The following is a 12,661-nucleotide window of genomic DNA, read 5'->3' as shown; positions in this document are numbered from 1 at the left end:
TTACTGTTGTGAATTTACAAATGCAACGAATATGCAAATGCAAGAGCATATGCACAAGATCCTGAACCGCCCTGGTAACTTCTGTCAACTTCAACATAACCTCCACATTTTGGTTGTAAGTTTTTGCTTATGTTGTATGTAAACACACTCAGCTCACACATGTAAATAACCAAAAATACTTTAAAATTCATAAGAATCCACTTTAACAAGTAATTAAATACTTTTCAACATGATTTAGCAGAGTGCACTTTTCTTTTGTTTACAATTTGGTTGCCAAACACACTACAGCCGATCGTTTGACACATTTACCATAATTTACCAGCAAAAAATCTTCAGACTAAAACTGGTAAATTCTGACAGAGAGAGCACCTTATTTACTCTCTTTTTTGGCCTCTCAATAGTCAGAGAACCGAGTACGGGATCGATTTCCTGTAAAATCTGACTGATTCTGATGTCAATGCTACTCTCTCGCTCTGAGCGAATTTTTATTTTTTGACAGTTTTACTAGTCCGAATCCGAGGAATACGGGATTGCTCCTTATATTTCTTTTTGTTTTAATAACTAATATTTTTTGTCTTTCGTTCATGGATTACTTACTACGGTTTTTAGTGATGGCCGAGTCCGAGATGTTTAAACGATCGAGGGAATCGCCATCGTTTCAAAATTTAAAAAAAAATCGACTCGCTGCCCGACTGATCACCGACGAGATCATGTCAACTCAAGCGATAGCTTTCGTAGGCTTGTGCAGGTGTGTATTAAGTAATTTTTTTGTTTAAATTGATAGTACTGCAAGTGCAGACATTCGAGCGTTATTTTAAATATACATACATATTTACATATCGCATACAAATTTAAATGTTAAAAATATTGTTCGGAAAATCAAATTTATACTGATTGAGAGATTGTTGGGTATACGGCCTAAGCAAATTTACTAAAAATAACGTTTTTGTGTTTAACTACTATTCGTAAATAAAAAAAAAAAACATTCCCAGAAGCCTGTACTCCCAACACTTACTATCACTGATCTTATTTTTTTGTTTACCAACCAAAAAGGATATGTTTTTTCGTAGTTATTATACATATGTATGTATTATTTGCAATGATTCCATTTTAGTCGTTGGTTCATGAGCTGAATCTATTGACCGCGTTACCGATGTATGTACATACATATGTACATTAGGGTGGTCCTTAAAAAATCAAATGAGGGATTTTTTAGGTCTCACCCCCTCAATCGATAAAACCACTGTCACAGATATCACATATAAATTTTGGTTCCGATTGGAGACGGTTAAGGCGTGTAGCACAGGCGGCAAAGTACAGACTCCTCTATAGAGACTCAATATGTATCCAGAATCCGGCTTACAAGAAATGTTAAGCATTTTTAATTTTAAAATTTACCGGTTACAAAATAATTCTGCACATTTTAAAAACAATTTCTTACACAATTTGTGACGATGCTTCCTAGTTCTCGCCTCATCTTCTAAGTCGGTGCTGCTGCGACTTTGTAGCACACCACTTTGATCAGGCTCAACCGCTTTTTCCCCTAGCACCAGTGTAAAGTAAACAATAAGGATAATAACAAGCAACCACAATGTAATCCTATTCATTTTATAATATTTTTTTTTTCACTAGATATTTTACACTTCCGGTCTCCTATTATTTACAGTTTGCACGATTGATTTTATATAAAAATGTCTTTAAGCTGTTAATGGTAATGTTTAAACTGCACTGATATCCGTTGAGAAAATACAGTTTGTTTTTATATCCGACTGTCCTCGAATGAAAATGTTTACATCAGAGGTGATAATATGGCATCTAATTGTTAAGCAAATAAAATCTGCGGCTCACTTGGCACATATCGCCCACCGTCTTCAAAAGCGGCACAACTCAAAATTACACGTTTGTCAGAAAATGCGAACAATTATTTCTTAGCACATGATAATGACATGGACAAGAGAGGCTTAGGTTTTTTTTTCTCTCTGTGTACATTTTTTGCGCATAATTTTAAAAATTCTATATTTTGAGTTGTGCCTCTTTTAAAGACAGTGTGCGATATGTAAATACAAATGTTCATAGGAGATCGAAACACCGAAGATGATTGTAAGTTGAGATTGGTATAGAGCAGTGATTCCCAAAGTGGTCCACGGGAGACTTGACGGGGGTCTACATTGGCGTGAAAAAAAGTTGGGGGTTGACAAGTTGTAAGTGAGGTCCACGAAAATTGGTTTGGTTTCGATTGTAAATAGTGTTCCCAGAAGTTTTTGGGCCGACCGGCTAAATCGGCAAAAAGATTGGCTAAAAGCGGGTAAAATGTTTCAAGAAAAATTCACATGTTTTATTTAAAGAAATCCCAAATAGAAGGACTAATAATTCATTAAATTGTTTTTGGTTAACAAAGGTTATACGTAGCTAAGCTGTACACCACACGATAAATAAATAAGGGCGTTGTTACCAGCGTTGCCACAGACACATTTTTTTTCCTACCAAAATTTCCTACCATAACCAACCAAAACCTACCAAAAGTTTTTTTGAGTTTTAATATATATATTTTTTTTCAATGTCAAATTTTTGCAGCCGCCGTTATACGAACGCACCGGTGAAATATTCATGTAAAAAAAATTGCTAAATTGTTTGGAGATACATATTTTCTATTTTTCTCAAATAACTATTATTTACTCGTAGTCCTGAAACCTACCGAAATCCAATCAAGCCTACCAACCTACCAAATGGAAAAAACCACCAGTTTTGGTAGGAAAAGCGCATGTTTGGCAACACTGGTTGTTACGCAGACGATCATATGATCTCTGGTCAGCGTTGCCACTAACAATTTTTTTCCCTTACCAATTTTCTTCCCAAATCCAACCAAAATCGTTTACAATCTACCAAATAAATTTCTTTTGCAAAAAAGCATTCTGAAAGCATACAATTCATCTATTTAAGATTAAATGTTTCCAATAAAAAACATTTACATACATACATACATATATGTACTTTTTACATTTTAAAACAAACAAGAAATAAATAAATGCAGGTACAGTCTTAGGCACAGAGATGAGATCATTTAACATTTTTTGGTTCTATGAATTATATCGAGCCCTAACGGCCAAAATAACGTAAGCGACATTTTTTTTCAAAATTTTATTTTTGATGCAGAAATATTCCTAGAGCGTCTAGATGCATTTTTGCATCAAAAAGAAAAATTTTAAAAAAAATGTCGCTTACGTTATTTTGGCGGTTAGGGCTCGATATGTATTATGCCCATGTGATGGACCAATAAGTTTACTTTCTTAAAAGTAAATTTAAATCAATGTGTAATTAACACATGCAAATCTTTAGCAGTTGACCACACATAGTGCGGGCATTTTTGTTTACAAGTTCCTTGCACAACATTATGCTATTGATACTGTCAATCTTAAGTTTATTTCTTAGTTTAGTTTTTATCAAAGAAAGCGTCGAAAATTTGCGTTCTGCAGCCGCAGAGCTATGTGGTAACGAAGTTGTATTAAAACCAAATTGGCGAGATGCATGGAGCTATTTTCATTCATTCCATTTTTACTAGAATAAACTTTTTCCCAAAACATATCAATATCCAGATCGCTGGAAATATCAAGCTCACTTAGCCTCAGTAAATTCCCCTGCGTGGTTATTATATCAGGATCGCAATCTATGAGATAAGGAAACTTTAACAAAAGAGGTAAAATTGGTAAATTTTCTTTAGAAACTACTTTAAATTTATTTGGTCCAAAAATTCTATGTAAAACTTTAATATATTGGTTTTAACTTCAAGAATTTCAGAACAATTGACATTACTTTTCATAAACATCTCAGCTTTCGCTTTGTACAAGTTGGTACCAATTGTTACCAAATCGTGTTCGTTTAGCCAAAAACCCAGTAAAACTTGCAAGGAGAGAGCACAATTTTGACATTTCATTTGGAGGGGAGGTGCAAATTCGTGCTGGGAAAATTTTTTCCAGTAAGAATTTGCAAGCAGGATTGTGGCACACAGTTGCATTTTTGTCAACATTTGAATTTTGTTGAATCTGTTGACATCAGCGACTCCGTTACCCCACAAAGCCTTAGTTTTACTTTTGTAAATCTAACGTTTGATCCGTATTCAGTGACTTCAACTGTTTCAAGCGAATCTCGTCGATTTTAAATTTTTGGTCGCCATATTCGATCCGCCATTTTGAATATTAATAATTTTATTTTTATATACAAAAATGTTCTTCATTTTTAATTTTACAAAAGAAAACAAGCATGAGTGAGCACTATTTTGTTAGTTTTTAGGAACATTTCTCTTACTACGTTTATACGCAGGTATTATTTGCAAATAACAATTTGCAAAGTGGTAAACTTTGCTGTATAAACGCTGAGATAATTTTTTATTCGCAAATAACTAAATCACGCAAATAAGTATTGATTAGTGGTACTATTTGCAAATAAGCCCAAGACGCCGCCATTCGTAGGTTTATTTTCCTTTTCGATGGCCATCTTATTGCCTTTTAATAATCAAGATGTTGCCATTTTTAACTTTATTTTCTTTTTCGATGGTCATATTATTGCCTTTTTATAATCAGGCAATATTAAAAAATATTTTTTCACCACCGAAGAAACAGTGAGTTAGGTATTTGCAAATAGCTTACGTATAAACGTAGTATATGTTTGTTTTCACCACCCAAATAATCTCAAGTTACAAAAACAATCACTAATTGCTAGTCTCAAATTTAGTGACTTGAGATGAGACTGAATCACTGAGTCCCAGGGTTAACTAAACTTAGTTTAAACTGAGTTTAAACCAGCACTGAAAAGTGCACTCTTTGAACAGACCTATTGATAATTTGGTATAATTATCTATAAAGAAACAAGGCTATCATTGCACCGATATACATCGATTTTCTCTATATATCGAGTAGTAAACATCGATCACAGTATACACATCGATGTTTATCGTTCATGCTTCTAAAAGCGTTTGCGAATTGTTTATTATAAAAATTCCAAAAAAAACATGAGCAAAGGTAATTATTTCCCGAGAATATAAGAGAAAATATGGTTTTAATTGTATTTCAAGCGATTACAGAACCTATCGATGTACCCAAATCGTCGGATCCACAAGCACCGGTGACAAGGAAGGGTTTCTTGATATCCATCAAAAGTGGAGAACCGATTGAGATAAGAGATTCAGATATGGTTTGTAAAATAATTTACATATATGTAGATTTATGATAATCATGAAACATATATCGTTGTTAGCATGGGCGCTGCCGCGCAGTTACGGACTTCGAAAAATTGAACCGCATAGGCGAAGGCACCTATGGCATAGTTTGTAAGTTTACCGATTGTTTCCTACTACCCCAACCACTTTCAGTTCCTACTCTCTAGAACGTGTTTGCTATAGTATGGGGCGGAAAACCTTCTTAGGTGTATTAAAACTTTCTTTTATTAATTTATACTTTGGTGAAGTAATCAATCCTATTACGGTATCCGACGACTGCCATCCGCACGGATCTAATCCGATTCGCACTGTCATAACCAGTAATTGAGAAGGATTAGATGTGTGTGAATGGCATCCCTCGGATATGTGCTAATTGTGGTCCGATAGATTATATTCACATTCATCTAATTGTTCACGCTCGCTTGTAATGACAGAGCGAATAGTATTCGAATATCGTAATAGGCATGATTATTTCATCATGATTGATATCCTGCATAATAGCCCAAAAATGGAGAAAATTCTTACAATCTCATCACAATGCCATAAAATAGTATAGCTTAACTCAATTAGCTCCAAAAAAGGGGAGATTACGATAACCGGGGCGACAAATTTTGACATTGCCACTGGAAAGTTGGGCTTCTCCGTTTTTCAAATATACCCACTTTTAGGGGTCGGGGCCTTCTAGTTTTCAAGATATTTAGTGTTGAAAGTTATTTTTTAGATTTTTTTAATTATTAATATCTTATGAATTACATAACCGGTTAAAAAAAGTAATGTGTCAAACAATTAATTTATCTTTCAGTTCATGTATCTAATTTATATTATTTTTCATATCTTAAAGCCCAAAATATTAAAAAACTAAAAAAATTTAAACTTCTTTTCATAAAATGACCTTTTTTTGAAATAAATTACGTGTTTAATGCTAAAGAAATGTACATTACTTAGAAAGTATAAGTTATTACCTTTAATTTGGTATTAATATTTTATTATGATCTGCTTTTGAGGCTTAAGAATTCAGTGATAATAAAAAATTTAAATTCATTTACAAGCAAGTAACAATCTTACATCTACTGTAGTTTATTCACATAAGGTGTCGTCTTATCCGGCAAAGCAGAAAGGAGAATTCTAGTTAGTGAGGGTTATAAACCCTACGCAGAAAGGTGTTCTCTGCAAAAATGTTCAGTCCCCTTTCTTTCGCAACACAGAAAAGAGAATTCTACTTAGTGCGGGTTATAATCACTAAGTGCGGCTGAAAGCCGCCTACGCAGAGAGGTGTTCTCTGCAAAAGGTGTTCTGCCCCTTTTCTTTCGCAGCACAGACAGGAGAATTCTACTTAGTGAGGGTTATGATCCCTAAGTGCGGCCGAAGGCCGCCTACGTTTTTTTTAAATACTCTGTATAGTACGGCTGAAGACATGATGTTGTATATCAAATGAAAGCTTGTTTTATATCCTATTGGATTATGAAATGTTTGAATATGTTTAATAAGGCAATTTTAAAATAGTCATGTGATCGTTCAAAATTTGTTGCAACTTTTTAGTTAAATTGAATTTTAGCTAAAACTTTATAAGCTGTATATAACATTTGTAAATCGTATTAAAGGCATTCATAATTCCTATTGAATGACATCAAAAATTTTGAAATCAATGCTTTTGTTTTCAAGATATTTGGATATAAAAAAAATTATGAATTTAATCTATGACCCTTGGTAACCTCTGTAGTTTTTGTTTCCCATCAAACGAAAATATATTGTTATATTTGCTTCAAAAACCCCTATCGACGTCCTTGTTCGAAATTTGTCGACCCGGTTATCGTAATCGTGCCCCAAAAAGTTTTTCACTTTTGTTTAGTGTAAAATGGAGCTTTCTTCAATACATACATAGTCTATGTTTAGAAATGCATCAAGCCAAAGCTTCAGTCAATTCTTTTTATAGACTATAATTGCTGGAAAGGCCTTGGAAAGGATTTGCCCATCTAAGCTCCAATTCGGCATTTAACCATGGTTGCGCATATTGGACATTCCCATCAACTATATGTAGTTTATAAAGAAAAGAGACGCATACTTTAGCTGGATGCATTTCGAAACACAGTCGTACGTGTATTCTTACAGCTGTTGGATTTTTCTTTCGAAAGAATATAAAAAATATAGTTAACGTGCAGCAGAAAATTTCAAGACTATGAACTAAAAGTGGGAATGGTAATACGGATGGCTCATTTAGTAAAAGGTGTAGCGAGCGATTTGTCTCAATATACATACATATGTATGCATCTTGTAAAGTTAACCTATCTTTAGATCGTGCTAAGGATACACGAACGAATGAAGTTGTCGCCTTAAAAAAGGTTCGAATGGACCAAGAAAAAGATGGCTTACCAGTTAGCGGCTTGCGAGAAATAATGATTCTAAAGGCATGTAAGCACGAAAACATAGTGAACCTCAGGGATGTTGTAGTAGGCAAAAGCTTAGAAAGGTAAATATGAAATATTTGCATAGCTGTTCGGGGCTATCACAGAATCCATCTTAGTCCAATTTTCTTGAAATCTACGAAAAAACGATTTCTGAATAAGAATTGCTGAGAACGCCTGCATTCATAGTATATGATACGTTCCAACTAGGATGGATTCAGTGATAGAACTAATTATATACGCAAGTACAGGGCGGGCCAAATAAGACCTACCATCCATAGTTCATAGCGTCACTAGACACGAATAAAGGCGCGAGTTCAAAAACTAAACGCAAAAAAAACGCCTAAAAAAACTTCAACGAAGAAAGACTCGTAACATAGTTACGGCGAAGAAAGAACTTATTTTCGTCGTCGACTATATTTACAGGTGTAACAGAGGTGTAAAAGAATTTTTAGGCAATGAGATGAGGTGACAGTCCTTGGCTAGGTATCAATCTAGGTTTGCGCGTCTTTCTTCGCCATCCACTACTTTTCGCGTCTTTCTTCGCGGAAGTTTTCCTTAAGCGTCTTTTTTCGTAAGATTTGTTTACGCTTTTTTTCGCCGACAGAACACTGGCGCGCTTTTATTCGCGTGTAGTGACAATAGGTCCATAGTTCGCCTAGCAGTGCACGCAGTCGCTCCATCTTGTTGGAACCACAAATTGGTATGCTGCTCTGCGGTTGGCCGCAAAAAGTTATCAATCATTGTTCTGTAAGAAGCCCCAGAAATGGTTTCACCGCACCAAACAGTGCATCTGGATGGGGTTGTTGTTGTTGTAGCAGCATACAAATTCCCCAAAGAGTTTTTGGGGAGTGTTGCTGGAGTGACAGTCCTTGGCCAAATATAAATCTGGGTCGTTCCGGTTACGTAGACCCGACTGTCGTGGGAACGCTGGATGGGTGCAACTGGTGCTGGTGTGTTGCCCTTGGAATTTCTGAGCCCCACAATCTACAGATTTGCTTGGAAATGCGCTTCATCCGACATCAAAACATTACCTAAAAAATCAATTTGTGTGACTAATTGTGTAAAACGAATAGCGTGTTGTAGTCATTTTTGGTGGTCTTGCTGTAAGTATCCATTATGATTTTCCAAGAGATTAACTATAACATGCAGAAAGAAAATAACAATAATATTAAAAAATAAATGAGTTATACGTGTTTAGCATTGGTAGGTCTTATTTGGCCCACCCTGTATGTATGTATATATGTACATATATTAATTGAGGCCTCTATAGTATCTTCCTTGTAATGGAATATTGTGAGCAAGATTTAGCATCATTACTAGACAATATGGCCCAACCTTTCTCTGAATCTGAGGTAAAATGCATTATTCTACAAGTTTTGCACGCATTGGAATATATGCATTCACGTTACATAATCCATCGCGATTTGAAGGTGTCCAACTTACTAATGACTGACAAAGGTTGCGTGAAAATAGGTATATGAATTGTGGGCAATATAAGATTGTAAACTAATATTTACGTAAAACTTGAAACAGCTGACTTCGGTCTTGCTCGGCTTTTTGGTGAACCAGCTACTACTATGACTCCTCAGGTCGTAACATTGTGGTATCGTTCACCCGAGTTGCTATTGGGATCGCCAACCCAAACAACGGCAGTGGATATGTGGGCAGTCGGATGTATTTTAGGGGAACTGCTCTCCCATAAACCTCTTTTACCTGGCAACACAGAGCTTGCCCAATTGGATTTAATTATTGATTTGCTTGGCACACCTTCGGAGAATATTTGGCCTGAATTTTCTAAAATGCCTGCTTTGGAGAACTTTACATTGAAGCAACAACCTTACAACAATTTAAAGCCAAAATTTCAATACTTGACTGCGGCCGGACTACGGTTGCTGAATTTCCTTTTCATGTATGATCCAAAGAAGCGAGCCACGGCGGAAGAATGCTTGCAAAGCAGCTATTTCAAGGAGCCGCCCTTGCGTAAGTTCAACATTATTAGTTAATTAATGACTTTTATGAAGATTAAAATAATTGCAGCATGTGACCCAAAATTAATGCCCACATTTCCTCAACATCGTAATCTCACGAATTCCAAACACACTTCTCTTCATCAAGCTGCTCCCGAATTGCCATCAATATCGGCTATACTTGGTAGTATATTAAAGAAACGCCGCGTTGAATAATTAATATTTATTAAATTGTAATGGCCATTGAAATAAGAACAGAATATAAGTCCAATGTCTTTGGGAGTATATTTATAAATATGGGCGATCCATTGGTGTATCTTTAGCCCGTTTATCACGCGACCGGAGGAACCACCTATGCTTGGTTGTATGAGTCAGTTGCATGAGCTCTTGTCGCGCCACTTCAGGATTTTTGTTTTTAAATGCATTCATTGCAGTACGCAGCGCCGTTTCCTTGATCAGTCCTCCGTTTTGGGCGTCCACCGCCTTTGGTATAGCTTTAGAAAATTCATATGGAAATGGTTTGTCCGGATGCCATGCGACTACAACAGCGCCATTGTTCGTTATTGCTACTTTTTCCACTAAACTTTGTCCGCCTACAGCATTATTTTGTGCGGTTTGCTGGTACACTCGTGTGGAAAAAAGGCGCACAAAACGCATAGCCATTGATTCTTTTTTTTATATTTAACGTTGTTACCGTCGCCTGTACAAGTCTGGTTTTTGCATGATTTGATTATGCAGTAGAACTGGAAAACTATCGATGACACTATCGATAGTATCGATGGTTTTTGACTATCGAGGACATCGAAGGTTTTGTAAGCACTATCGATAGTTTTCACTCATGTACGAAAGACACAAGATCACGCGCGAACGAAAGAAAGAAAAAAGTAATTTTCTAGCTGTCGAAATCTCGACGCCATTCATGATTCAATCAATTGAATCATGGACGCCATTTGTGTTGTAAGAAGTAAACAACGAAAAGAAGAAGAAAACCGCGTAATTGTTGAACGCATTATCATGAACCAACGACTACAGATCACCTAATCAGCCATCGTTGTATTTGTAATCGATTTTCAGAAAAAAGTTATGATATGCAGTCTCAATGGCTTTGTTTCTTTTCTTTTCTAGCAGATAGTTATCAGGAAGAAGAAGAATGAGAAAATTGAAATAATTACGCTCACAGAGAGCCAAATAATGAAAAAGTAAAGAAACGCAAAACTAGCAAGTAATCAGCTGATCGGTGTATTTGACTATTGAACATATTTGGCGCGAATTTTTGTTTTCCATTTTGACAGCTGCTAATTTCTGCTAGTAAAATTTTTACTAGCTGAAATTAGCAGGAGAGCCAAAAAAAGAAGAGCGTAAGAACGAGAGAGAGATGCTAGTTTCTGCTAGTTTTTTAGGTCATTGTAGCAAGCATACTTTTAACGTGCGTTCTGTCAAACCAACGCCAACGCCAAAGCCAACGTGAAATTTCTATGTGGACCGGCCTTTAATGTGTTTTCACTTCGTTCGAAAATGGCAAATGGCAACGCTGATACATACGTTCTCTGGTGCAACCTTGTCCAACAAAGATTAGGAAACATATCTTGCTGAACTTAATTGCTGAATACTGCTGAATCATACAAAATTCAAAAAGGCTTCAGCGGCTTGTGTCAACGTCGATTTTTCAGAATTTGTGATTGCATTGTTTAGTGACTTCTTAATTATTGTACTAATAGAAAGAAAACAAGTTAATTTTTGATATATAGTTTAAAACGGCATTGCGACTAAAAAAAATAAATTATTTGGTAGACATAGAACGAAGGGCCAAAATTAAAGTCCTAAAAATCAAATGGATCCTTTTACGCAGGTAGGAAAAGGTCGTAGATCTTAGATTAATTGTACTGAGCTAAGGTAGAATTTCGTAGTAGGTAAGTCGGCTTTCATTTGAGTTAGAAACAGCTAAAATCCGGAAAAACCTGGGTGTAGTTGTACTTTAAAGGTCATTTTCAGGCGCATCTATGAATTCCACAAAATTATACATATTTATATGTACTTATATACTTATGCATTGCAGCGAATGTTAGATAAAGCTGAGCAGCGAAGTCGTGCATTGGGCATTAGTAACGCAGGCAAATATCCGCTTGCTGAATTTACCGAAAGTATTAATGCCAGTAACCCGATCGATGCTATAGCAACAGGAAAGGAGCAACAATCTTCGCACCTTCAGCATGCTGGTGCAAGGCAACAGCATGGTACTCAGTCTCCTAAGTCGGCCCCAGCGCAAGCGTCGACAACGGCAGGAATCACCAATAATATAGAAAATTGTACAGGCGTCAGTAATAGGCTGCAAGTCGTCGAAAAACCTACGGTAGATTTAGTGAGTACGTCGACCAATGCCAAAAGAGTTCATCGTCAATTCACAGCAGTTGATAAGGAAAATATGGATTTGGGAATTGAAATTAACATTATGACGGATAAAGACGTGGAAGTAAGTTAAAATGGATCAGATAAATGGTGTGTTAAACGTAAGTAAAATTTATTTGTGGTGAATATCTCTAGGTGCAGGTTCAGGTGGAAGAACAAGAAATAGTTAAGGATGGCCCCGATACCAGTTCAGAGCATTCTTTGGCCAAAATAAGGGATACATCACGTAGTCGATTGCAACGCCTCGGAGCTCTATATGCGAATCCAAACGATCTCTCATCTCCAATACATCGTACTGAGGGTAATTTCTGTGCGGACTCACCTGCTGAAGAAACTGTGGAAAATAGTATTAAACGTGTCAAACAACGATACGGAAAATTAGCCGAACTTGCGAGTTCTATAAATGAATGGGAGGACGACATTTCTCACCACGATCCACATCCGATCAGTATTATGGCACCTCCCAAACCAGATTTGCCTAGTAGAAAAATTTCGGATGTGCCCCCGCCTAAGCCTGCACTGCCANTGCTGAATTTACCGAAAGTATTAATGCCAGTAACCCGATCGATGCTATAGCAACAGGAAAGGAGCAACAATCTTCGCACCTTCAGCATGCTGGTGCAAGGCAACAGCATGGTACTCAGTCTCCTAAGTCGGCCCCAGCGCAAGCG

At 36.4% G+C, this 12,661-nt stretch overlaps 3 protein-coding genes across 4 annotated transcripts; 2 read left to right on the top strand and 1 right to left on the bottom strand.

The window, feature by feature from the left end:
* Positions 1-4,926: 4,926 nt before the first annotated feature.
* Positions 4,927-9,879, top strand: Cdc2rk (cyclin-dependent kinase 10). 2 transcript variants are annotated; one of them, XM_017627937.1, is made up of 7 exons: positions 4,927-5,015; positions 5,069-5,187; positions 5,251-5,323; positions 7,505-7,679; positions 8,888-9,090; positions 9,151-9,597; positions 9,655-9,879. In XM_017627937.1, exons 1-7 carry the CDS (start codon positions 5,006-5,008, stop codon positions 9,798-9,800), a joined length of 1,173 nt encoding a protein of 390 aa, XP_017483426.1. In that variant the 5' UTR covers positions 4,927-5,005; the 3' UTR covers positions 9,801-9,879. The 2 variants fall into 2 exon arrangements, with proteins under 2 accessions (XP_017483426.1, XP_017483427.1); XM_017627938.1 differs by having other exon boundaries at positions 5,078-5,187; positions 9,655-9,851.
* mRpL42 (mitochondrial ribosomal protein L42) lies at positions 9,793-10,432 on the bottom strand. Its single transcript, XM_017627939.1, has one exon. The coding sequence runs from the start codon at positions 10,245-10,247 to the stop codon at positions 9,873-9,875; it is 375 nt and encodes a 124-aa protein (XP_017483428.1). The 5' UTR covers positions 10,248-10,432; the 3' UTR covers positions 9,793-9,872.
* A 656-nt stretch (positions 10,433-11,088) lies between these two features.
* Positions 11,089-12,533, top strand: LOC108372287 (actin-binding protein anillin-like; the record flags this gene model as incomplete). The annotated part of the gene is made up of 3 exons (XM_017627934.1): positions 11,089-11,433; positions 11,641-12,054; positions 12,126-12,533. Coding segments are annotated over exons 1-3 (840 nt in total), but the record flags the coding sequence as incomplete, so codon positions are not given.
* Between the last annotated feature and the right edge of the window lie 128 nt (positions 12,534-12,661).

The sequence above is a fragment of the Rhagoletis zephyria genome, unplaced genomic scaffold (assembly GCF_001687245.7).
Source record: "Rhagoletis zephyria isolate East Lansing unplaced genomic scaffold, Rhagoletis_zephyria_1.1 Rzeph_scaffold_05605, whole genome shotgun sequence".
Classification (NCBI taxonomy): Eukaryota; Metazoa; Arthropoda; class Insecta; order Diptera; family Tephritidae; genus Rhagoletis; species Rhagoletis zephyria.
The sequence above is the reverse complement of the archived record's forward strand: the minus strand, read 5'-3'. Positions and strand labels throughout refer to the sequence as shown.

What these genes read in the sequence shown, in the direction of transcription:
- Cdc2rk (XM_017627937.1), top strand. An exon ending in AGATAAGAGATTCAGATATG is followed by an intron (nt 5,188 to 5,250) that starts GTTTGTAAAATA and finishes TATCGTTGTTAG; the next exon opens with CATGGGCGCTGCCGCGCAGT. An exon ending in CAAAGGTTGCGTGAAAATAG is followed by an intron (nt 9,091 to 9,150) that starts GTATATGAATTG and finishes AACTTGAAACAG; the next exon opens with CTGACTTCGGTCTTGCTCGG.
- mRpL42 (XM_017627939.1), bottom strand. Translation starts at nt 10,247, where the DNA reads ATGGCTATGCGTTTTGTGCGCCTTTTTTCCACACGAGTGTACCAGCAA.